Source organism: Trichoderma breve, chromosome 1 (genome assembly GCF_028502605.1).
Source record: "Trichoderma breve strain T069 chromosome 1, whole genome shotgun sequence".
Classification (NCBI taxonomy): domain Eukaryota; kingdom Fungi; phylum Ascomycota; class Sordariomycetes; order Hypocreales; family Hypocreaceae; genus Trichoderma; species Trichoderma breve.
Window position 1 is genome coordinate 3,485,466 of NC_079232.1, and position 19,733 is coordinate 3,505,198.

The 19,733-nt window shown below is 49.0% G+C and overlaps 5 protein-coding genes across 5 annotated transcripts; all 5 read left to right on the forward strand.

Moving 5' to 3' along the window:
• Positions 1 to 596: 596 nt before the first annotated feature.
• Positions 597 to 2,014, forward strand: T069G_01058 (cys/Met metabolism PLP-dependent enzyme domain-containing protein; the record flags this gene model as incomplete). Its single annotated transcript, XM_056168268.1, has 2 exons — positions 597 to 1,844; positions 1,943 to 2,014. 2 exons carry the CDS (start codon positions 597 to 599, stop codon positions 2,012 to 2,014), a joined length of 1,320 nt encoding a protein of 439 aa, XP_056033584.1.
• Positions 2,015 to 3,897: 1,883 nt separating this feature from the next.
• T069G_01059 (sodium/calcium exchanger protein domain-containing protein) lies at positions 3,898 to 5,654 on the forward strand (the record flags this gene model as incomplete). Its single annotated transcript, XM_056168269.1, has 3 exons — positions 3,898 to 4,300; positions 4,422 to 4,767; positions 4,853 to 5,654. The coding sequence occupies 3 exons, from the start codon at positions 3,898 to 3,900 to the stop codon at positions 5,652 to 5,654; spliced, it is 1,551 nt and encodes a 516-aa protein (XP_056033585.1).
• A 1,183-nt stretch (positions 5,655 to 6,837) lies between these two features.
• T069G_01060 (MIF4G domain-containing protein) lies at positions 6,838 to 10,822 on the forward strand (the record flags this gene model as incomplete). The annotated part of the gene is made up of 10 exons (XM_056168270.1): positions 6,838 to 6,856; positions 6,918 to 6,962; positions 7,029 to 7,496; positions 7,578 to 9,046; positions 9,154 to 9,445; positions 9,519 to 9,673; positions 9,731 to 10,024; positions 10,090 to 10,383; positions 10,511 to 10,649; positions 10,719 to 10,822. The coding sequence occupies 10 exons, from the start codon at positions 6,838 to 6,840 to the stop codon at positions 10,820 to 10,822; spliced, it is 3,279 nt and encodes a 1,092-aa protein (XP_056033586.1).
• Positions 10,823 to 12,675: 1,853 nt separating this feature from the next.
• Positions 12,676 to 14,998, forward strand: T069G_01061 (chitin synthase domain-containing protein; the record flags this gene model as incomplete). Its single annotated transcript, XM_056168271.1, has 3 exons — positions 12,676 to 12,717; positions 12,811 to 12,977; positions 13,075 to 14,998. The coding sequence occupies 3 exons, from the start codon at positions 12,676 to 12,678 to the stop codon at positions 14,996 to 14,998; spliced, it is 2,133 nt and encodes a 710-aa protein (XP_056033587.1).
• Positions 14,999 to 16,418: 1,420 nt separating this feature from the next.
• T069G_01062 (hsp70 protein domain-containing protein) lies at positions 16,419 to 19,015 on the forward strand (the record flags this gene model as incomplete). The annotated part of the gene is made up of 6 exons (XM_056168272.1): positions 16,419 to 16,434; positions 16,551 to 16,612; positions 16,689 to 16,720; positions 16,835 to 18,293; positions 18,369 to 18,659; positions 18,725 to 19,015. 6 exons carry the CDS (start codon positions 16,419 to 16,421, stop codon positions 19,013 to 19,015), a joined length of 2,151 nt encoding a protein of 716 aa, XP_056033588.1.
• Between the last annotated feature and the right edge of the window lie 718 nt (positions 19,016 to 19,733).

A 19,733-nucleotide genomic window follows, 5' to 3' on the forward strand; every position in this document is an offset into this window, starting at 1 on the left:
GTTCAGGTTGAGACAAACAATACTGTTCAGCGTTGTTGGTGCCTATGACTTTTACTACTGCTCCAATCAAACAAGCAAGCAAACATTCTCCTCCAGCTCCGTACTCTCTGACTCGTGCGATGCTGACTCACTCCTCCACACTTTCATGGTGTTTCGGGTAAAATGAGGCAAATAGCTAAGACGTCGCTAACCCGCACAGGAAATCGAGACGCTGCCGGTATCGCAGCACTACGCCCTAAAGAGTAATGCAGCCCCTCTACTGTCATTCTCCAGAGAATTGCGACTTCACCCGTTTGACCAATTGCCTCTCCACTGCACCTACAAACTACTGACCTGATTTGCTTCTCAGACAGCATCTTTTTCGGCTTCCGTTTTCTTTTCCGCTAGAGAGAGGAAATCGATGGCATCAATTCATCTCAATTGTTATTGGAATAGCTGCTACTCTGGCTTCTTTCTTTTGCAGGCTAACGGCTTCTTCGTCATTGTCATCGGGCTGTACGGGACTACACAGTATACGGCGTAGTCAAACAATCTCGGCCAAACGACTTTCGCATTTTCCTAATTACAGCCTATTATCTTGCATTCACATTCCAACCATGGCAGCTCCCTTGCCCGACGGCCAACCCGGCAAGTCTGCCAGCCCCCTTCAGCGTCTCGACCTTGACGGCCACAACCTCCCACCGTCACCGGCGCCTTCGAGTCCTCGAAACGGAAGACGCCGCTATGCCCTTGCGACTGAGCTAGTATATACCGAAGGAAAAGACCAATATGGCGCTTCCAGCACTCCAATTTATCAGTCTGCAACCTTCAAGCAGACCTCAGCCAGCGGCGGTCAGCAGGAATACGATTACACAAGATCCGGCAATCCTACACGCACTCACCTCGAGCGTCACCTTGCCAAAATCATGAATGCGAACCGTGCCCTGGCTGTCAGCTCTGGAATGGGCGCTCTTGATGTCATCTCGCGACTTCTACGCCCTGGTGACGAAGTTATTACCGGCGACGATCTCTACGGCGGTACACATCGATTGCTCACGTACCTAGCCACCAACCAGCAAATTGTTGTATACCATGTTGATACAACAGACGTCGACGCCGTCAAGGCGCGTCTCTCAGAAAAGACAACCATGGTTCTCCTCGAGACCCCTACGAACCCTCTGATCAAAATCGTTGACATTCCATCAATTGCACGGCTGGCGCATGAGGTCAATGAGAAAGCCCTTGTGGTGGTTGACAACACAATGCTTTCCCCTATGCTATTCAACCCTCTGGACGTGGGTGCCGATATTGTATACGAATCGGGAACCAAATACCTTTCTGGCCACCACGACATCATGGCCGGTGTGATAGCATGCAACGATGCGGCAATTGGCGATAAACTATACTTTACAATCAACTCAACTGGCTGTGGATTGTCGCCCAACGACTCCTTCCTTCTCATGAGAGGAGTCAAGACGCTGGCTATCCGGATGGAAAAGCAGCAAACCAACGCACAGCTCATTGCCGAGTTCCTAGAGTCGCATGGTTTCCGAGTGCGCTACCCTGGTCTCAAATCTCACCCGCAGTATGATCTGCATTGGGCTACTGCCAGAGGCGCTGGCGCAGTCTTGTCGTTTGAGACGGGCGATGCGGCCGTCTCACAGCGCATCGTAGAGGCAGCCCGTCTGTGGACCATCAGTGTCAGCTTTGGATGTGTTAACAGTCTCATCAGCATGCCTTGCCAGATGAGCCATGCCAGCATCGACGCCAAAACTCGAAAGGAACGACAAATGCCCGAGGACCTCATTCGCCTTTGTGTCGGTATTGAGGATGCCAATGACCTGATTGAAGACTTGTCTCGCTCTGTAAGTTAAACTTTTGAAGCTCGTACCAGTTTTTTTTTTTTTTTTTTTTTTTTTTTTTTTTTTTTTATGATGATCAATTGACTAATATTACTTTTCAGCTTGTTCAAGCCGGCGCTGTAAATGTCACCCTCGACGGCTTCCATGCCAACGAATCGGCTCAATCGTTGTGAAGGCCTAGGATGACTAGGTAAATTGATGGAACGAAACAAAAAAAAAAAATAGAAAAAGAAAAAGAGCTGTGCATTTGCTATATTGTACGTTACGAGCATATGGGGTTGATTGGAAATAACAGGGCCAAATGTGGCTTCTTAGCACGGGGGAGAGCTTCCGGATCATAAGCACGAAGCACATCACCTGCTTCTCGGGGAAATAGGGAAATGAGAAAATGAGCCATTGAATGGCAAGGGGTTTGGCAGCAGCTTATTTGATGAACATGATTAAAAGATTATTCGGGTTTTCATATGCCACAGATTTGAAGATCTTGAGGGGGGCGACTCCCATCTGTGCCTAGCAGGCTCTACTGTATGGCTATGGCTGACTACTGTATGTCTGCCAAACCCAACATGAACGAGAGCGAGCATGGTGGTGAAATTAGAGCTGGGAATAAGGCACAAATAGCGCCAAACAGCAAGCCAAGTCCTACGCTAAAAGTCATGCATACTTATTTTAAGCATCTTCTGCCCAGGGGTGGGTGTGATCAAAGAATTAATTGATTAATTAACCATCTCACCCAACGGTGTTCGGCGTTTGATGTGCTGTCTCAGTGCCCCCCGTCTTACGGGAAAGGAGATTCGAAAAAGTCGAAGAAAAGAAAAAGAAAGAAAGAAGATTCCACTTCGTATACGAGTACGCCCCTGACATGCTACAACGGACGGACTCGGTGAAGTCGGCCTCTCTACTCTTGATGCTACATATAGCTAGGCCAACACGGACAATTTCCATTTCAGCGGCCTGAAGCAACAAGTCATGATGATCTTGTGAGTGATTAATCACCGTCATCTTTGGCTCATCACAAGGATTTATGGTGGTGGAGCGGCAGACCACACCAAGAAGCTTAGTTCGCTAGCGGCCATCTCTAGTTAGGGTGCATGTCCTCGCTCAACTTACCACTTTGGACGAGAGAATGAGCATCTATCAGGCATCAACGATGCCAGTGAGAATACTATTTCGTACCCACGATGTATATGATTGATGTCTGGACTGGTATAGTAGATACTTGACACTCAAATGGGCACCTCGTATGTACTTGGGCCAACAGCGTCTTGGTCAATGTTGCTCGGCGACTCCGCTTCTCACCACCAACGATTAGCATAAAGCCATCCATCCATGTCGTGTGCCGTTATGCATACTATTACTTTGTTTGCATCTCGATTACCATAGCTTATCCACAGACTAAGCTGAGCGTGTACCCACCAACCAAGCATGGGTGCTGGGGTTTCCGGGCCTAGATGGCAGAACTCCATCATCCATGCATTCCGAACTGGAGAATTCTTCGTCATTTGGTGCCTCACAGCCACCGACATTTGCAGCAATTGGCTGACGGCCGGAGTCAATGTTTACTATTCGTCGCCGATAGTCGTCTCCTAGGGTTTCCCCAGCCGGGACTTGTCATCAAATCCTGGCCGCATCCTGCCCAGTGGTTGGCAGCAATAGGGCGAAGCTGTAACACGGCTGCAAGATTCTGTTGCCGAAGCCGAACAAAAAGGCATCGGGGGCCACCTGGGCGTGCCACGTCGTCGTGCCCCCTTGAACTGGCCTGCGCCACGGGCAAGAAGAACTATTAGTACGAGTATATAGCCTGTTTTCCAGAGCTGAAGCTTGCAGGATCCGGACCTTGTTTTTTTTTCTTCTTCTCTCTGTCTGTGATCTTCCCCCTCGCCTGGAAGTGCTTGGCGGCCTCCAGCCCTTACTGCATTACTGCTAGTACCTCCATAGTAGAACGTCTGGGCCACCACTTTTTGCAAACTGCTGTTGCATCAGAAACAACAGGGGCACAAGAGAGGGAGATTCAGGCCCCACTTGCATCGACTCGATTGATTTCACAGCCGTTGCGATGGCCAGCCGTAGCCCAAGCCATCGCCGCTTAGGCTCTCAGGGCCAGCAGCGAAGTCTTATCCAAAACGACACCCTCGAACCAGGCCCTGTCTACAGCAAGGCCTACGGCGGCGAAGACACGCTTCCTCCCCCAAACACCAGTCCTGAAGCCCACGGCCACGGTCACGGTCACGGTCACCATCTTCACGTCCACGGGCACAAATACAAGCGTACCAGGTGGCGGAGCGAGAAAGGGTCCGGGTCCGGCATGAAGCTATTCAGGATCAAGACGGGCGGCGAGAGTGGCCGCGGCGGCATTCACCCATGGCACTTCCTGAGAATCTGCTTTCGCTCGTCGTGCAAGGCCAGCGCGGCCGTCAACGTTTTGTGGCCCATTGTTCCCGTCGCATTGGCTGTTCGATGTAAGTTTCTTGCGAGCTGGAGCTGGAGCTGAAGCTGCAACTTTACCCCTATAGCCATGGCAATTTCCAGCGCTTCAACTTGGGCGATTATGCTAATGCCGAGACTGTCGTCGTTTCTTAGATACTCTGCCAGATGATCACATTCTCATCTTCATTCTCTCTTACATCGCCATGGCACCTTGTGCCAACCTCATCGGATTTGCTGGTCAGGAGTTTGCTCGCAAGGTTCCCCATGTTTTCGGCGTCCTCATCGAGACAACGGTCGGCTCCATCGTCGAAATCATCCTCTTCATGGTTCTGCTCTCCAAAGATCAATTTCTCGTCATAAAAGCCGCCATCCTGGGCTCGATTCTGGCTACCATGTTACTCTGCTTGGGTCTTTGCTTCTTTGTCGGTGGAATATATCACGAGGAACAGACTTTCAGTGACACCATTAGCGAGGCTGGTAGCGGTTTGCTTCTTACTGCGTATGTTACTCTCTCACCTGTTTGTCTGCGGACAAGATTCGTCCCACATCTCATTGATTTGACACGAGCTAACTGGTTATTTTAGGGGCGTGGCATTAGCTATTCCCACCGTATTTATGCGAGGCCTGCCGGATGACAACACATTGAGCCCTGAGGAGATTGCTCACAAAACTCTGAGCATCTCGCGAATCGTCTCCATCCTTCTCATCATCGCCTACTCTGTCTACGTCTTTTTCCAGGCCCGAACCCATCACGGTATTTACCATGCCATCTTTGAAATGGATGAGGAGCGCGACCGCGACGGCCATAAGGATGCCGCCAAGGACAAGCTCACCATGACAGAGTGCATCATTGCATTGGCCGTTGCTGTAGCTCTCGTCACCTTGATTGCCATTACTCTCGTCTTGCAGATTGAACACGTCATCGAACAGTCAAAGGTGTCCGATGCTTTCATGGGTCTTATCCTCGTTCCTCTCGTCGAGAAATTTGCCGAACACATCACAGCTATAGACGAAGCATGGGATAACCAGATGAACTTTGCGCTTTCCCACGTTCTGGGCGCCACTCTTCAGACTGCTCTCTTCAACGCTCCGCTGGTCGTCATTGTTGCCTGGGGTCGTGACAAGCTTTTGGACCTGGAGTTTGGTATTTTCGAATTGGTCATGCTTTTCCTTGCTATCTTGACTGTTGGTCGGTTTTTGCAGGATCAAAAGAGTAACTACCTCGAGGGATTCCTTCTCGTAACTCTTTACGTGGCTGTCGCAGTGTCTGCTTTCTACTACCCTGATCCAACGGTTCATGGAAGTGGTGAGGGTGTTGGTGGCGAGCCTACTTCTCCAGGCACTGAAGGCGCGGAGGGCGGTGGCCATAAATTTCGAATGTTTTAACCCGGAGCCATTGTTCCGTTGCACAGCATAGCGATCCAACAAATATCTGACTTTTGCTTGTGGCTTGTTTAAGTACGAATCACTCATACTCGGGCACACGTAAGGTTATGAAGGAGTGTACCGAGATAATGCGGTCTAGAGGACCATGCATGGCGTTGGACAAAAGGGGATATGAGGGCGTGTATAAATTTCAAGACTTTCTAGGGGAAAACAGATTACCTTTTATTTCTCTTTGTTTGTATCTGTGAGCGATGTGTTAGTAGCAATTTCCGCTTCATAGTACTATGTAATGAAGCCCACCATCGGATTGACTTCGAATCATAAACCAGCTAGAATGAACGTTATCAATCTTTCAGTTCATTATACCCGTGGGAAGCAGTATTTCCTTGGTGTGAGAGTTGGACACTGGATGATGTGCCTAGACTCTTACCCTGTAAAGTTGGCGTAGTTGTTGAATTTCGAAGACCAACATAATTTGGCTTTGTCCAGTCGGTTTCCCTCTAAACTTGCTACTCAGTTGTCGACTTTGGCATTTGCCTACAGTTCCAATATTGGTCATTCAATTAATGTATGTGTATGTATTCTTCGCCGTTTATCATAAAGAATACAATAAATATTCTGCAAGCTTTATATGGGTTCACTAGATTCACGGAAGATGTTCATTTACAGAAGACCAGACGGGAAAATGTCTACTTGATTGGCCAATACATTTCTGCCGTTAACCCATTTTTGACCTAGCACGCAGGAACACGCTCTACCTATTAGGCTAAGCTTGATCTCGCCGTCACGTTATTCCGGCTGCCAGTGCCCGTGCTTAGTTTAGCGCCGCATGGCGAATTAAGCTCTTGATGACGAAGGGTGGTATTTATCCGAGTTTCACTCTATCGGAGTTCTCTAGCCATCCATTCCACATAGCCTTAGCCTTAGCCTTGCGTCAATCTCGTGGCGCAAACCACCAAGGTCTTTTGCTTCTGGTTACCTGATTTGGCTGAACTACTCAACGACTATATCAAGTTCTTGTCCGACCAGTTTCCTCGGACGCACCGATGCTGCTGGTTCGCCTTGCCCAACAACAGTGCCGAGTTCCAGGGCAGTACATCCCTTAGCAGTGCAGCGTTACGCTCGAATGTAGTACCTCGACCAGAATCGGCTGTCGCAACCCAGACTCACCCTACGGGTTGCCATGGATCGCGCAAGGAAGCGTGCGTGTTGATTTTGCGACCCTGTTGACGGCTTGTTCGTGGGCTGACAGTGAACTAACAGGAGAGCTCCGAGCTCTGAATGAAAAGGCTTGGGATGGCGACAAAGGTACAGCATGGACAAGGGACATGTTTCGAAACGCTTTGTTGCTTGCTAGCTAACCTCTTAACCAAGGGCTCGTGAACATCAGCAGCTCGCTTGACTCGTCGCTCAAGAAGAATACGGCATTTATAAAAAGGCTTCGGACTGCCATCAGCGCCGCGACTCTCTCGACGTTCCTGCAAGAGATTCGGACTCTGAGCTTGCACAAATACCTGTCCGAGATTATATCTGCCTGCTATGAAGGCCTCTGTAGGCTCAAGTCTCCAGGAGAAATCGATGCCGCGGTTGAAATCGTCAGCGCTCTTCATCAACGGTTTGGCCCTGCCGAATTCACCGAGTACCTTACCTGGCTGCTTGGCAAGGGCATGGCCACGCCTGACAAGGCTATTCTAAAGAGTTTGCCGGCAGAAGTTCGCGAGAAAGAGGAGAAAGAGCGCATCACCCGCCAGCGTGCCCTCCTCAGGGTTATTACAGAGCTCTGGCTGGTTGGCGTGCTGAGGACCTTGGACGACGCCACCAAACCGGACGATGCAACCAAAGGTGCCGTCGGCAAATCAGTGGAGTTGAAGACCCGAGGCAATTCCAAACCCGGCGGTTCTTCAGACCCGTTTCCGCTCGAAGTACTGAAAGATTTACTCGGCTATGACAGGGAGCACGCCAACTTGCCGTTGCTCGTCATCTTCGTCAAGGCTTTCAGCTGGGACATTCTGGGGATCCGGACAACCACACCTGAAAGTCGTAAAACCGGAGAAGATGACAGCCTGCCAACCAGCGAAGATACAGCTGAACCTTCTGTTGAAGACCAACCATTCACTCCTCCTGAGCTGGCCGAGAAATTCAAGGAAATTCTTAAGAAATACTTTGACGACGTGGCTAATCACATTGTTCGCGATCAGAAATCAATCCATAGCCAAGCACGACGCAACGCCGAAGCATATGTCAAGTCTGGAGAGGTCTTCGAAGATAGGCAGGCCAATTACGAGAAGCAAGTAAAGGCTCAAGATAGGCTTGTCTCCAATGCTCAGGTGATAGCCGACGCCATTGGCGCGGAAATGCCAAGCCTGAAGGATTCCAACGACCCCCTTGCAGCCTCGAATAGCTCCATAGGTCTAGTCAAGACTGGTGACTATCTGCGGTCAATGGCTGATGGTGCCGGCATCTGGGAAGATGAAGACGAACGCCGGTTCTACGAAAATCTTGTTGACCTCAAGGGCAAGGTTCCGGCTATCCTTTTAGATGATGGCAAGAAGAAGAAATCGGAGACTGAAGAGCAGACTGCCAAGAAATCAGACTCGGTTGAAAGCTCGGAAGCCACAAAGGCCCCGGAACCCATCGATGATCAATCGATGGCCATTGCCAACAAGACTATTGGAGCCCAAGTAGATGCCATACTGGCGCGGTTGCCTGACCTTACTAACAAGGATATTATTGATCAGACGGCTATTGACTTTTGTTTTCTCAATTCCAAGGCTTCTCGCAACCGACTGGTCAAGGCGTTAACAGAAGTCCCCAAAGGCCGGAGTGATCTGCTGCCTTCTTGGGCACGTCTGGTTGCTACGCTAGGGAGATATATGCCAGATGTCCCAAAGGGACTGGTCGACTATCTGGATGCGGAATTTCGTAGCTTACAACGCCGTAAAGAAAAGGATTTCCTGGGCCAAGTTCGACTGAGCAACATTCGGTATTTGGCAGAGCTCACCAAGTTTGGCGTTGTCCCTGAACATGTTGTCTTTCACTGCCTCAAAGTTAGCCTTGACGATTTCTCTCGCATGAACATTGAGATCCTATGCAATTTGATTGAAAATTGCGGCCGGTATCTCCTCAGGAACCCTGAAACAGCGCCTCGAATGGCGAGTTTCCTTGAGACATTGCAGAGAAAGAAGTCCGTGCAACATATTGGCCAGCCAGAGAGAATGCTCATTGACAACGCCGTGTACCACGTTGACCCTCCGGAGCGACCTGCCATCGAGCAGAAAGAACGAACCCCGATGGAACTCTTTATTCGAAAGTTGATATATGGCGATATGACTAAACGGAATTATAGCAAAATTCTAAAGCAGATTCGCAGGCTTCACTGGGAGGAAACAGAGGTACGGCTCTTCGTTCTCCCTTTTTCTTCTCCTCATTCTCGTAACTCGGATGTCACACTCTATCTCTCGTCCCTTGAGCTGACTCATTACTTTGATATAAAATCTAGGTCGTTGCCATCTTGGAGAAAGTCTTTTCTAAACCTGGCAAAGTGAAATATGGAAACATCCATCTTCTCGGCATTCTTTTGAGCGCACTCTACCGGCATCATCCACACTTTGTAGTCAAGGTCATTGATAACGTCCTAGAATCCATTTGCTTTGGGTTAGAGCAGAACGACTTCCGATTTTCCCAGCGCCGCGTCGCCGAGGTCAAGTATCTTGGGGAGCTCTACAACTACCGCATGCTTGAGCATCCAGTCATTTTTGATACAATGTACAAAATCGTACTGTTTGGATACAGTAAGACTCCATTCCCTCCCTGACCGGCCTCGGCTGCCTCGAAAATATGTCATCTAATGTATTCATTTCATAGATGGACCCCCTGTTATGGGTAAACTCAACGTTTTTGACCCACCGGACGATTACTTTCGGATCCGTCTCATCTCTATCATGCTGGAAACTTGTGGCATGTTCTTTAATCGAGGCGCCGCTGGGAAGAAGCTTGACTACTTCCTTTCATTTTTCCAGGTGAGTAAAGCTGACAAAGGGTGCTACAAGATGCAGCTAATCTGAAGCATTTTCAAGTATTACGTCCATACGAAATCGCCTCTGCCACTGGATATCGAGTTTCTTGTTCTTGATACATTTGCACTGACCAGGCCTCAATGGAAATTTGTGGAAGATATTGAAGAGGCGACCAAGGCTTTTCAACTTGCTATCGCTCAGGATCAGAAGACCGCAGGAGTGGACAGAGTTGCTGAGGCAGACGACGCTACGAGCGGGCCATCGTCTGAAGATGAAAACGGCGATATGGACGACGTAGAAGCGGACGGCGATGGCGACGATGAAAGTGCTTCAGAAGAAGAAGAGGAAGCAGAGGTACGACGCAGCGTCAACTTGAGCAATTCCCATGTGACAAGCTTACTAACCAGCATTGTTGATAGGATGGCGACAATGGCTCTACCCATGAGAGCGAATACGACGAGGCCATTATTGTGACTAGGCAAGAGGAAGTTGTCGATCCCGAAGATGAAGCGGAATTTGAACGAGAATACGCCAAAATGATGTCGGAAAGCCTTGAATCTCGCAAATTCGAGCGTAAACAGCTGTTCGATGTGCCACTCCCTGTGCGATCTAGAAATCGTGAACAGTCCATGTCTACCCCGGGCTCTGGGGAGACGGGACAGAGCGGTACCATGGCATTCTCTTTGATGACAAAGAGAGGTAATCGGCAACAGGTATGTTAGCATTGTTAAACTTTCTTTCCCCTTTGTTTTCAGCTTCTCCCGCTTTTTTCTCCAGGGAAATACTTTCCGTAATGATTATCGGCTCCTGCGCAATATAATATTCTGACATGGCCGTTAGACTCGCACAGTTGAATTACCTTCGGACTCGACGTTTGCAATTGCTATGAAGACACAGCAACAAGCCGAGAGGGAGGAACAGCAGCGCATCAAAAATCTAGTGCTCAATTATGACCTTCAGCAGAGCGATGATCAAGATGGTGAGTGTAACTACCTCCTTACCTTATTTACCATCACTGCCTTGTACATGGACTCACTGAAATACCTAGGCAATGAACGACCGGCAACGTTCTATCATAATCGGGTAGATAAGCCGAACAAGGACCGTGGCCAGCGTGTCCGAAAACTGCAGCTTAGCGACGTGGATTGGTAGCAATGATTCCCGTATAACGGCGAGCAGTTACTATGGTGACGCGCGATGTCACTAGAACCAGACACGACGACCACTTGATCTTTGGCATTCTTGGCATACCGGCTTGCTTCTTTCACGAAAAGTTGTATTGCATGGTGCCATGTACCACGGATGGACAGAACACCCTTGGCAATGAGAGAACAAAAGATTTCTTAGGCATAACTCGCCTTTGTCATTTCACTGTTGCCTGATATGAAGGCCGAGTCTCATTGGGGATCGTGTTACTCGACTCTGAGCGTGTCTGCTTCAGCTACGCTTTATGATTGCCGAGCTATTCATGAAAGGGCAATTGCTGCAGAGATGAGCGGCTACTCTTCAAGGGTGCAAACCTCAGGTGCTACCTCTACTAGCGCAATATCGATGAGCTTTAACTAGGGCAAGGCAACGTTGTGGTTGACGGGCGCGATGGGAGGAGTGACATCTACCGATTATTAGGCTATAATACTACCAAGCCCCGACGTCACAGGGGCCAATGCAAGGGGCTTGGCACTGAAAGCCCTTGCATGGAAGCATTTATGTTACATGTGAGTATTTGTAGGATTTAAGGCATTGTCACTAGAGTAGGTAGACAGACTTGAAGGCTCGAGAAAATGAATATGGCGATGACCAGGTCCCTGCTTTGGTGGGCATCTATCTGCCTTGGCGGGTGTTGGACCAGGTCCTATTCATACATGTTGCTATTACTGGACTGGTTACTGTACCGTAGTATGATGTGATAATAAGAGGCACAGATGCGTGTCTGACTCTTGAACGAACCTCGGACTGATGTTATTGTTGCTATTTTAAGGCGTCCGAGCTCTGCATTAGGTACTCCTGCGGTACCTATACTTGCCTGCATCCCGCCAATACCAGGCGACAATTGCATGTAACGTGCAGTGCAGTTCCGCATCGCTGCTGCCCTAGACCCAACGCAAGATTCAGAGCCTGGAAAAGCAAAGAGGAGTTTTCACCTTTTCTCAGTCCCTTTTCTCATGACTTTTCTCCCTTGCAGTTCATTCCTATTTCTTTTCCCTTCAGCCAACTGTTGCAGTTCAGCTCAGCCCCGATTGGGTTGGTTGTGGTTCCATGTTGGGCCGTGATGACAGCAGTTCATTTGCAGCTGCCGGCCGACCTATAGTACGAGTATACAAGTTCCGCTGCTGCTGACCAGTTTCCGCGATCATTCTTCCCGTAACGACCAAATCTAGCAGGTGGTGGTGCACATCACTTGCCGCTCGTTCCCTCTCATAAGCCATCTTGTTGACGATCTTTTGTCTTACTTTTGTTTTTTCTCCCGCTTGAAGTTTACTCTATTCTACTACTCGCTCTCCGTTTCTGCTTGGCGCTTCGCTTGCTATAGACTTGGTTGCTCATTTACAGCAAGCATTGATGGGGGTGCCGTGATATGCCGACGCTTGAGCCACATCTGCGACTTTTTGTCTTTCCTTTTTTTTCCGGATTGCGATTTCATTGCTGGGTGTCACAAACAGTCTCGGCTCAGCCTCACCTTTAACAAAAGGTCTGACGGCTGGTAGCATGAAGGCGTAAAGTCGCTACGTCCTGGGATAACAAAGGTCTTTTGTTCGAGAACGTTTGTGCATCTGAGATTTTGTCATGAAAGGGCTCGACAACCATCCTCTAATCTTCATTTTGGCATGCCTCTAGGCTAAGGTTTGGAGCAATACCCTGTTCTCAGCAAAAAAAAAAAAAAAAAAAAAAAAAAAAAAAAAAAAAAAAAAAAAAAAAAAAAAAAAAAAAAAAAAATAAATAAATAAAATAAAAAATAAAAAATCTCAGTAAAACTATCCGCTACTCGAGATAGTTTGCCAGGCGAGATGGCAAGCGACGGGAGTGGGCCAGAATGGCCCGTTAAAGATGTAAGTGATTTCTTACTATGTTCTAATATCGCACCGAAGTCACAAATTATGGTGATACATAACTAATAAGAACATGGTTATGCACCGGTATAGATCGTTTATACAGCCATCGTTGGAGTTGTCATGATTATGGCGCTGCTGGAGTGGTTTCTCTGGCTGGCTGCCTTTGTCTATTGCTTGTATAAAGCATTCCGAAAGGCCGAACATTGGTCCATCAACGTCCTATGTGTTGTTGTCGGCATAGCATTCGTGGCTTTCAGGTATGTCTCTTCATGGAGATTTATATGCAGACATAACAGCTACACCACGCCTGCTGAGTTGAGTAAAATATTGTTTGCTAATAATCATCTCATGTAGAGCCATCTTTCTCCCCATCATGGTGGTGACCTTACCACTACCAAGTCAAGTCTCCAAGTACTGGCCAGAATCTGTCGTCTCAGTTCTCCAATGGTTTGCATTTTGGAGCTTTTCTATCCTTCTTACCGTGCCTTGGCTCTTCTGCGTCTATCAACTCGTCACCAACCAGCTTGGACGCACAAAGCGCATGAAGCAAGTGCTCGACGATGTCACCGCGCCAAAAGTTGTGATTGTTATGCCATGCTACAAGGAAGAGCCTGATGTGCTTATCACAGCTATCAACTCGGTTGTTGACTGCGACTATCCTGCTGCTTGCATTCATGTATTCCTGTCTTTCGATGGAGACCAAGAAGATGAGCTCTATCTCAATACGATAGAAAAACTAGGAGTTCCCCTAACCATGGAGTCCTATCCGACGAGCATCGATGTCACATACAAAGAAGCTCGCATAACCATCTCCAGGTTTCCTCATGGTGGCAAGAGACACTGCCAGAAATCGACGTTTAAGCTCATCGATAGAGTGTACGAACAATATCTCAAGATGAATGACAATCTATTCATTCTCTTCATCGATTCGGATTGCATACTGGACAAAGTTTGCTTGCAGAACTTTGTTTATGACATGGAGCTAAGTCCCGGCAATTCTAGAAACATGCTGGCCATGACTGGCGTCATTACGTCGACCACGAGGAAACACAGCATTATCACCCTGCTTCAAGATATTGAGTACATTCACGGCCAGCTGTTTGAGCGTACAGTCGAATCCGGTTGCGGATCAGTAACATGTCTTCCGGGTGCCTTGACTATGCTTCGCTTCTCCGCGTTTAGGAGGATGGCTAAGTATTATTTTGCTGACAAGGCAGAACAATGCGAGGACCTGTTCGATTTTGCAAAATGCCACCTGGGAGAGGATCGTTGGCTCACCCACCTCTTCATGATTGGCGCAAAGCAGCGATACCAGATTCAGATGTGCACGTCGGCATTTTGTAAAACTGAAGCTGTACAGACCTACCGCTCCCTTATTAAGCAGCGGAGGCGATGGTTTCTAGGCTTCATCACGAACGAGGTGTGTATGCTGACAGACTGGCGGCTGTGGAAACGATATCCTCTTTTGGTTATTGTTCGCTTCATGCAAAACACTATCCGAACGACCGCTCTTCTCTTTTTCATCATGGTTCTCGCACTGATATCGACTGTTGCCAAAGTCAAAGACCTGCCGGTTGGGTTCATTGGAGTGTCGCTGGGGCTGAACTGGTTGCTCATGATATACTTTGGCGCGAAGCTTCGACGATTCAAAATATGGCTTTACCCACTAATGTTTGTCTTGAACCCCTTTTTTAACTGGTACTATATGGTGTATGGCATATTCACCGCCGGCCAGAGGACATGGGGAGGGCCGCGGGCGGATGCTGCCACTGCCGATAACAATACAACAGCACGAGAGGCGGCTGAGAAAGCCGAGATGCAGGGCGATGAGCTCAATGTGGTTCCCGAGAGCTTTCTGCCAGCGCGTGAGGCGAGAAAGGCGGCAGCCTCTAAAGGAGCATCCTCTAACACTACTCTTGGACGCAAGAGGAGTATTGTTAGGCCCCCTGATGGCGTTGACGGAATGTTCTCAGCCCGGAAAAAGACGCCAGCCGGACTTTATACACACTTTGATGAGTCAGATGTTGAGATCGAGACGCCCCTTGCATCCTCCACTACTCCATCTTCCTCGTGGGATGCAATGCGGGGAGGTTCTTTGGAGGGATTTGAGCTCAACGGACCCGGGACTGTTTCAGTGGACCAGTTCATGGGAGAGGAAGATAGGAGAAAGTATGCCATAGCCCAGCGGGCACAGGTTCAGCGAACGACCAGACCCGGTACCGGATTAAGCAAGGAATCACCGGATGTAGAGCTTATTGACCTATCATCAGATCCGTAAGACGATGGGACGACTTGATTAAGCGAATGCAACTCGAGGAGAGAGAGAAGAGGATTATATTTTTTATATAACGCTGCGGACATTTAGCTATATCATTTGAACATACGCTTTGATCCATATACGTTAGTGCCCATAGACATCAGCACTACCCCCTTTTCTCTAGTCCTCTCTCACTTTCTCTGAGTTGGCCAGAAAACGATTTATGATTGAGAATTACGTGTTAGACTAAAGAGCCTAATAAAATAAAGAATTGTTTTATTGTTGTAGAATTCACTATGGACGTCGTCCAACGCCATGGGTTTTATGATCTATTCATACTTGCACCCATGCTTGCTACCTTCACAATAGCTGTGATTTCTGTCTTATCGGGCATGGCGGGGCTATCATAGGCTTTGAGGAGGGGCATCTGAAGTGACAAGGCGGATTGGCGGGGTAATTTTGTGCTTGATTATCGTTGAAAGGGCAGCAAAACGGTGCAAGCCACTGACCTAACAATGTGGACAAAGGAGCAAGCTTAATGGGCTCACCTTTGTAAAGACTTTCTGATGGTGGTTTGACAGGGCACTTTACCAATTTGCTTAGGTTCAATGTTATCCAATGAAGGAACAGGGATAAAGGATACCTGCGTCGTAGGCAGAATAGATGTCTAACTTGTACCTAATATATACGTGCCTGGGCAGCCTGTAACCTCAATGTTTAACAAGTACAACCCAGCGATTGGTAGTTGACTTGCTCTTGGCAGCGGTTATTGGGCTATTGGTTAGGTAACGGGCCAAGGCAGTGCCGCCCATCCCATTTGCTAATTCTGCTTGGCTGTGGTCAGTCAGGCTTTCGGGCGCTCAGCTTTCTCGTGGAGTCTGGAAAATTCTGCAACATTCCATGAGGTACCTGCTGGGACGTGGCGGGGCGGCAGATCCGAGTACCCTTTTGCAGCAGATCGGCGGCGCAGATACATGCCCAGCAGTGCCCCGCGCCCGGCACAGGTACCTCAAGCGTCAAGAGGCTGCAGATTGCGGAACAAAAAGATGCCTACAGGTATTTTAGCAGCTGCCAACGCACTAAATTTTCTTCAGGTTCGCATCAATTAGTACCTGATCTCACCGCCCACCACCAAGGGAGAAAGCCAGGCCTCCCAACTATTTTGCATCCCACTTTGTATCACAACCGCCACTATCAGACCGGACCTCTACTAGGTTTTTTTTTCTTTGGTCCCTTTTGCTTTCTTTCACCTTTCTCGCTCCCCACCCTCAAGGCTCGATTCTTTTCCTGCCTTTCTTCCTCTCCGCGCAAACCGACCTCCTCTCCTTTCATTTCTTTTTCTGCCTGGTCGGATTCTTTTTTTTGACTTGGGCCCCTCACTTGCGACCCGAGTGCGGCTGTATCGAGATTCTTTCAAAACGACAGAGATAAGACTGGCATCATGACTTCCGTCGTCGGTACGTTCCCTTCTGCCGCTCGTTCATTCTTATGCTTATTCTATACTGCGTCCCTCTTTGTTACAGATCAAAAAAAGTCTTCCTCTCATGCTGACCAACCCCTCCCTGCGGCGCAGGTGTCGATTTCGGAACCCTCAAGACGGTGATTGCAGTCGCGAGAAATCGTGGCGTCGATGTGGTGAGTGAATATCAATCCATGATGAAAGGATTCACCAGAGTTGGGCCCCAAACTGACCAAAGAAACTCTCTTCTAGATCACCAATGAAGTCTCCAACAGATCCACACCGTACGTCTCGCTACCCCCAATAGACTCCCGTTTCCATTCGTCTTATCAGCGATGATTGGAAACCTCCCCCCTATCACATGCAATCAGTTTTGCTAACATTGCTGCGACACACAGATCTCTGGTAGGATTTGGACCCAAATCACGCTACCTCGGCGAGGCGGCCAAGACCCAGGAGATTTCCAACCTCAAGAACACCGTCAATTGCCTCAAGCGTATTGCCGGCCGCTCCTTCAACGATCCCGATATTCAGATCGAGCAGCAATATGTCACCGCACCCCTTGTCGACGTCAACGGACAGGTTGGCGCTGAGGTCAACTATCTCGGCAACAGCGAGAAGTTCACGGCAACCCAGCTCGTTGCCATGTACCTGAGCAAGATCAAGCAGACCACTGCCAACGAGCTGAAGCTGCCCGTTGCTGACCTCTGCTTGAGTGTCCCTGCTTGGTTCACGGACTCTCAGCGCAGAGCTCTTCTGGATGCTGCCGAGATTGCTGGCCTCAAGGTCCTCCGCCTCATGAACGACACAACTGCTGCTGCCCTTGGCTGGGGTATCACCAAGCTTGACCTCCCTGCTCCGGAGGAGAAGCCCCGCCGCGTATGCTTCATCGACATTGGCCACAGCAACTTCACCTGCTCCATCGTCGAGTTCAAGAAGGGTGAGCTGGCCGTCAAGGCTACCGCCTGGGACCGCAACTTTGGTGGCCGAGACTTTGACAAGGCCCTCGTGGACCACCTGGCTAAGGAGTTCAAGGGCAAGTACAAGGTTGACATCAACACTCACGGCAGAGCCATGGCCCGTACCATTGCTGCCGCTGAGAAGACAAAGAAGATCCTCTCTGCTAACCAGCAGGCCCCCGTCAACATCGAGTCCCTGATGAACGACGTGGATGCCTCCGCCATGGTTACTCGACAGGAGTTCGAGGCCATGGTTGAGCCTCTGCTGGCTCGTGTTCACGTGCCTCTTGAGCAGGCCCTTGCCCAGGCCAAGCTCACCAAGGACGATATCGACGTTATTGAGATCGTCGGTGGTGGATCTCGAGTCCCCGTGCTCAAGGAGCGCATCCAGGCCTTCTTCGAGAAGCCTCTTTCATACACCATGAACGCCGACGAGGCTGTTGCCCGAGGCTGTGCCTTCAGCTGCGCCATCCTGTCTCCGGCTTTCCGAGTTCGTGACTTCACCGTCCAAGATATCATTAGCTACCCCATTGAGTTTGGATGGGAGAAGGCTCCTGATATTCCCGATGAAGACACCAGCTTGACCGTCTTCAACAAGGGTGGTGTCCTGCCTTCCACCAAGATCCTCACATTCTACCGCAAGCAGCCCTTTGACTTGGAGGCCCGCTATGCAAACTCTGAAGAGCTTCCTGGCAAAACGAACCCTTGGATTGGCCGCTTCTCTGTGAAGGGCGTCAAAGCCGATGGCAAGGAAGACTTCATGATTTGCAAGCTCAAGGCCCGAGTCAACATTCACGGTGTGCTGAATGTCGAGAACGGCTACTATGTCGAGGACCAAGAGGTCGAGGAGGAGGTCAAGGATGACGACAAGAAGGAGGACGACAAGAAAGATGCCGATGTGAGTATACGACTAGATTCGGGAGACGACGGGGAAACTAGCAGGTAAAAAACTTAACTAACACCGTTTTCATAGGCTATGGATACCGATGGCACAAAGACTCGCAAGGTCAAGAAGCAGGTCCGAAAGGGCGACTTGCCCATTGCTAGCGGCACTGCATCATTGGATGCCGGCTCAAAGACCGCTTTGACGGAGAAGGAGTCCGCCATGGTTATGGAGGATAAGCTTGTTGCTGATACCGAGGAGAAGAAGAACGAGCTCGAGGCCTACATCTACGATCTCCGAGCCAAGCTTGATGAGCAGTACGCCGACCTCTCCAGCGAGGACGAGAAGTCTGCCATCCGAGCTAAGCTCGAGTCCACAGAGGTATGTGAATTGCGCGATCCCTCCAACTTATGTTACGTGGGACAAGTGACTAACTGCAAGAATAGGACTGGCTGTACGATGAAGGCGACGATGCTACTAAGGGTGTCTACGTCTCCAAGATGGAGGAGATCCGTGCTCTTGCTGGACCTGTCGTCCAGCGACACTTTGAGAAAGTCGAGGCTGAGCGCCGTGCCGTCCAGGAGCGCGTCGAGGCCGAGCAGGCTGCCAAAAGAGCCGCTGAGGAAGAGGCTCGCAAGGCTGCTGAGGCCGAGAAGGCAGCCCAGGGAGGATCAGACCAGGAGATGAAGGATGCCGATGCTCCTACCGAGTCCGAGGAGGCTGGCGACCCTAAATAAACACCACGCGGTGGTTGAGAGATGATGACATCTCCAGAGAAGGATATACAGTATAGAAAAAGTTGACTTTTGGTAAAATACGGAGGGAGGGACTGTCATGAGGAAAAACATGTCTACACATTCTAGATCCATTTATATCATATGCCCCAAGTAGTTATGACCTTTTTATACACATGAAGGGAATTCTTTTTAGATTTTGACTCAAGCCTTTCTGCCATAACTCTCTCGTGTTCGCTAATACCTGTACCTATTTGAGCTTGGATTGAAACCTATTCCAGCCATTTTGATTTCACTCCTCGCGGTCATGTGTTCATCTCTCTCTAATGACAGGTAATTTTGTAGAAACGAGTTTTTTCTTCTTCTCTCCAACCGCAGCTATCTCTTTTTACTCGATACAAATAATTGTCGCTTCTTTTTTTGACAATCTAACTAGCCGCAACCCCTCGTTCCCCTTTCCATGCGATTTTCCTGCGACCAAACAAACAATGCATATAAAGAGAGGCAAAAAAATGTTGTAACGGTCCAAAACCAAATAAAGACATGAGAAAGAAAGAAGTCAAAAATGCTTTTGAGATAAAAAAAAAAAATTGGAACAAGAGGGGGAAAAGATGTTAACACGGCAGACTTGAACAAAGCTGATTTGTCTTTCATGTCAGAGCTGTGTCGCCAGAGAGAGACTATAAGGGCTGATGAAGTGTGGGCGAATAGAGAGTAAATA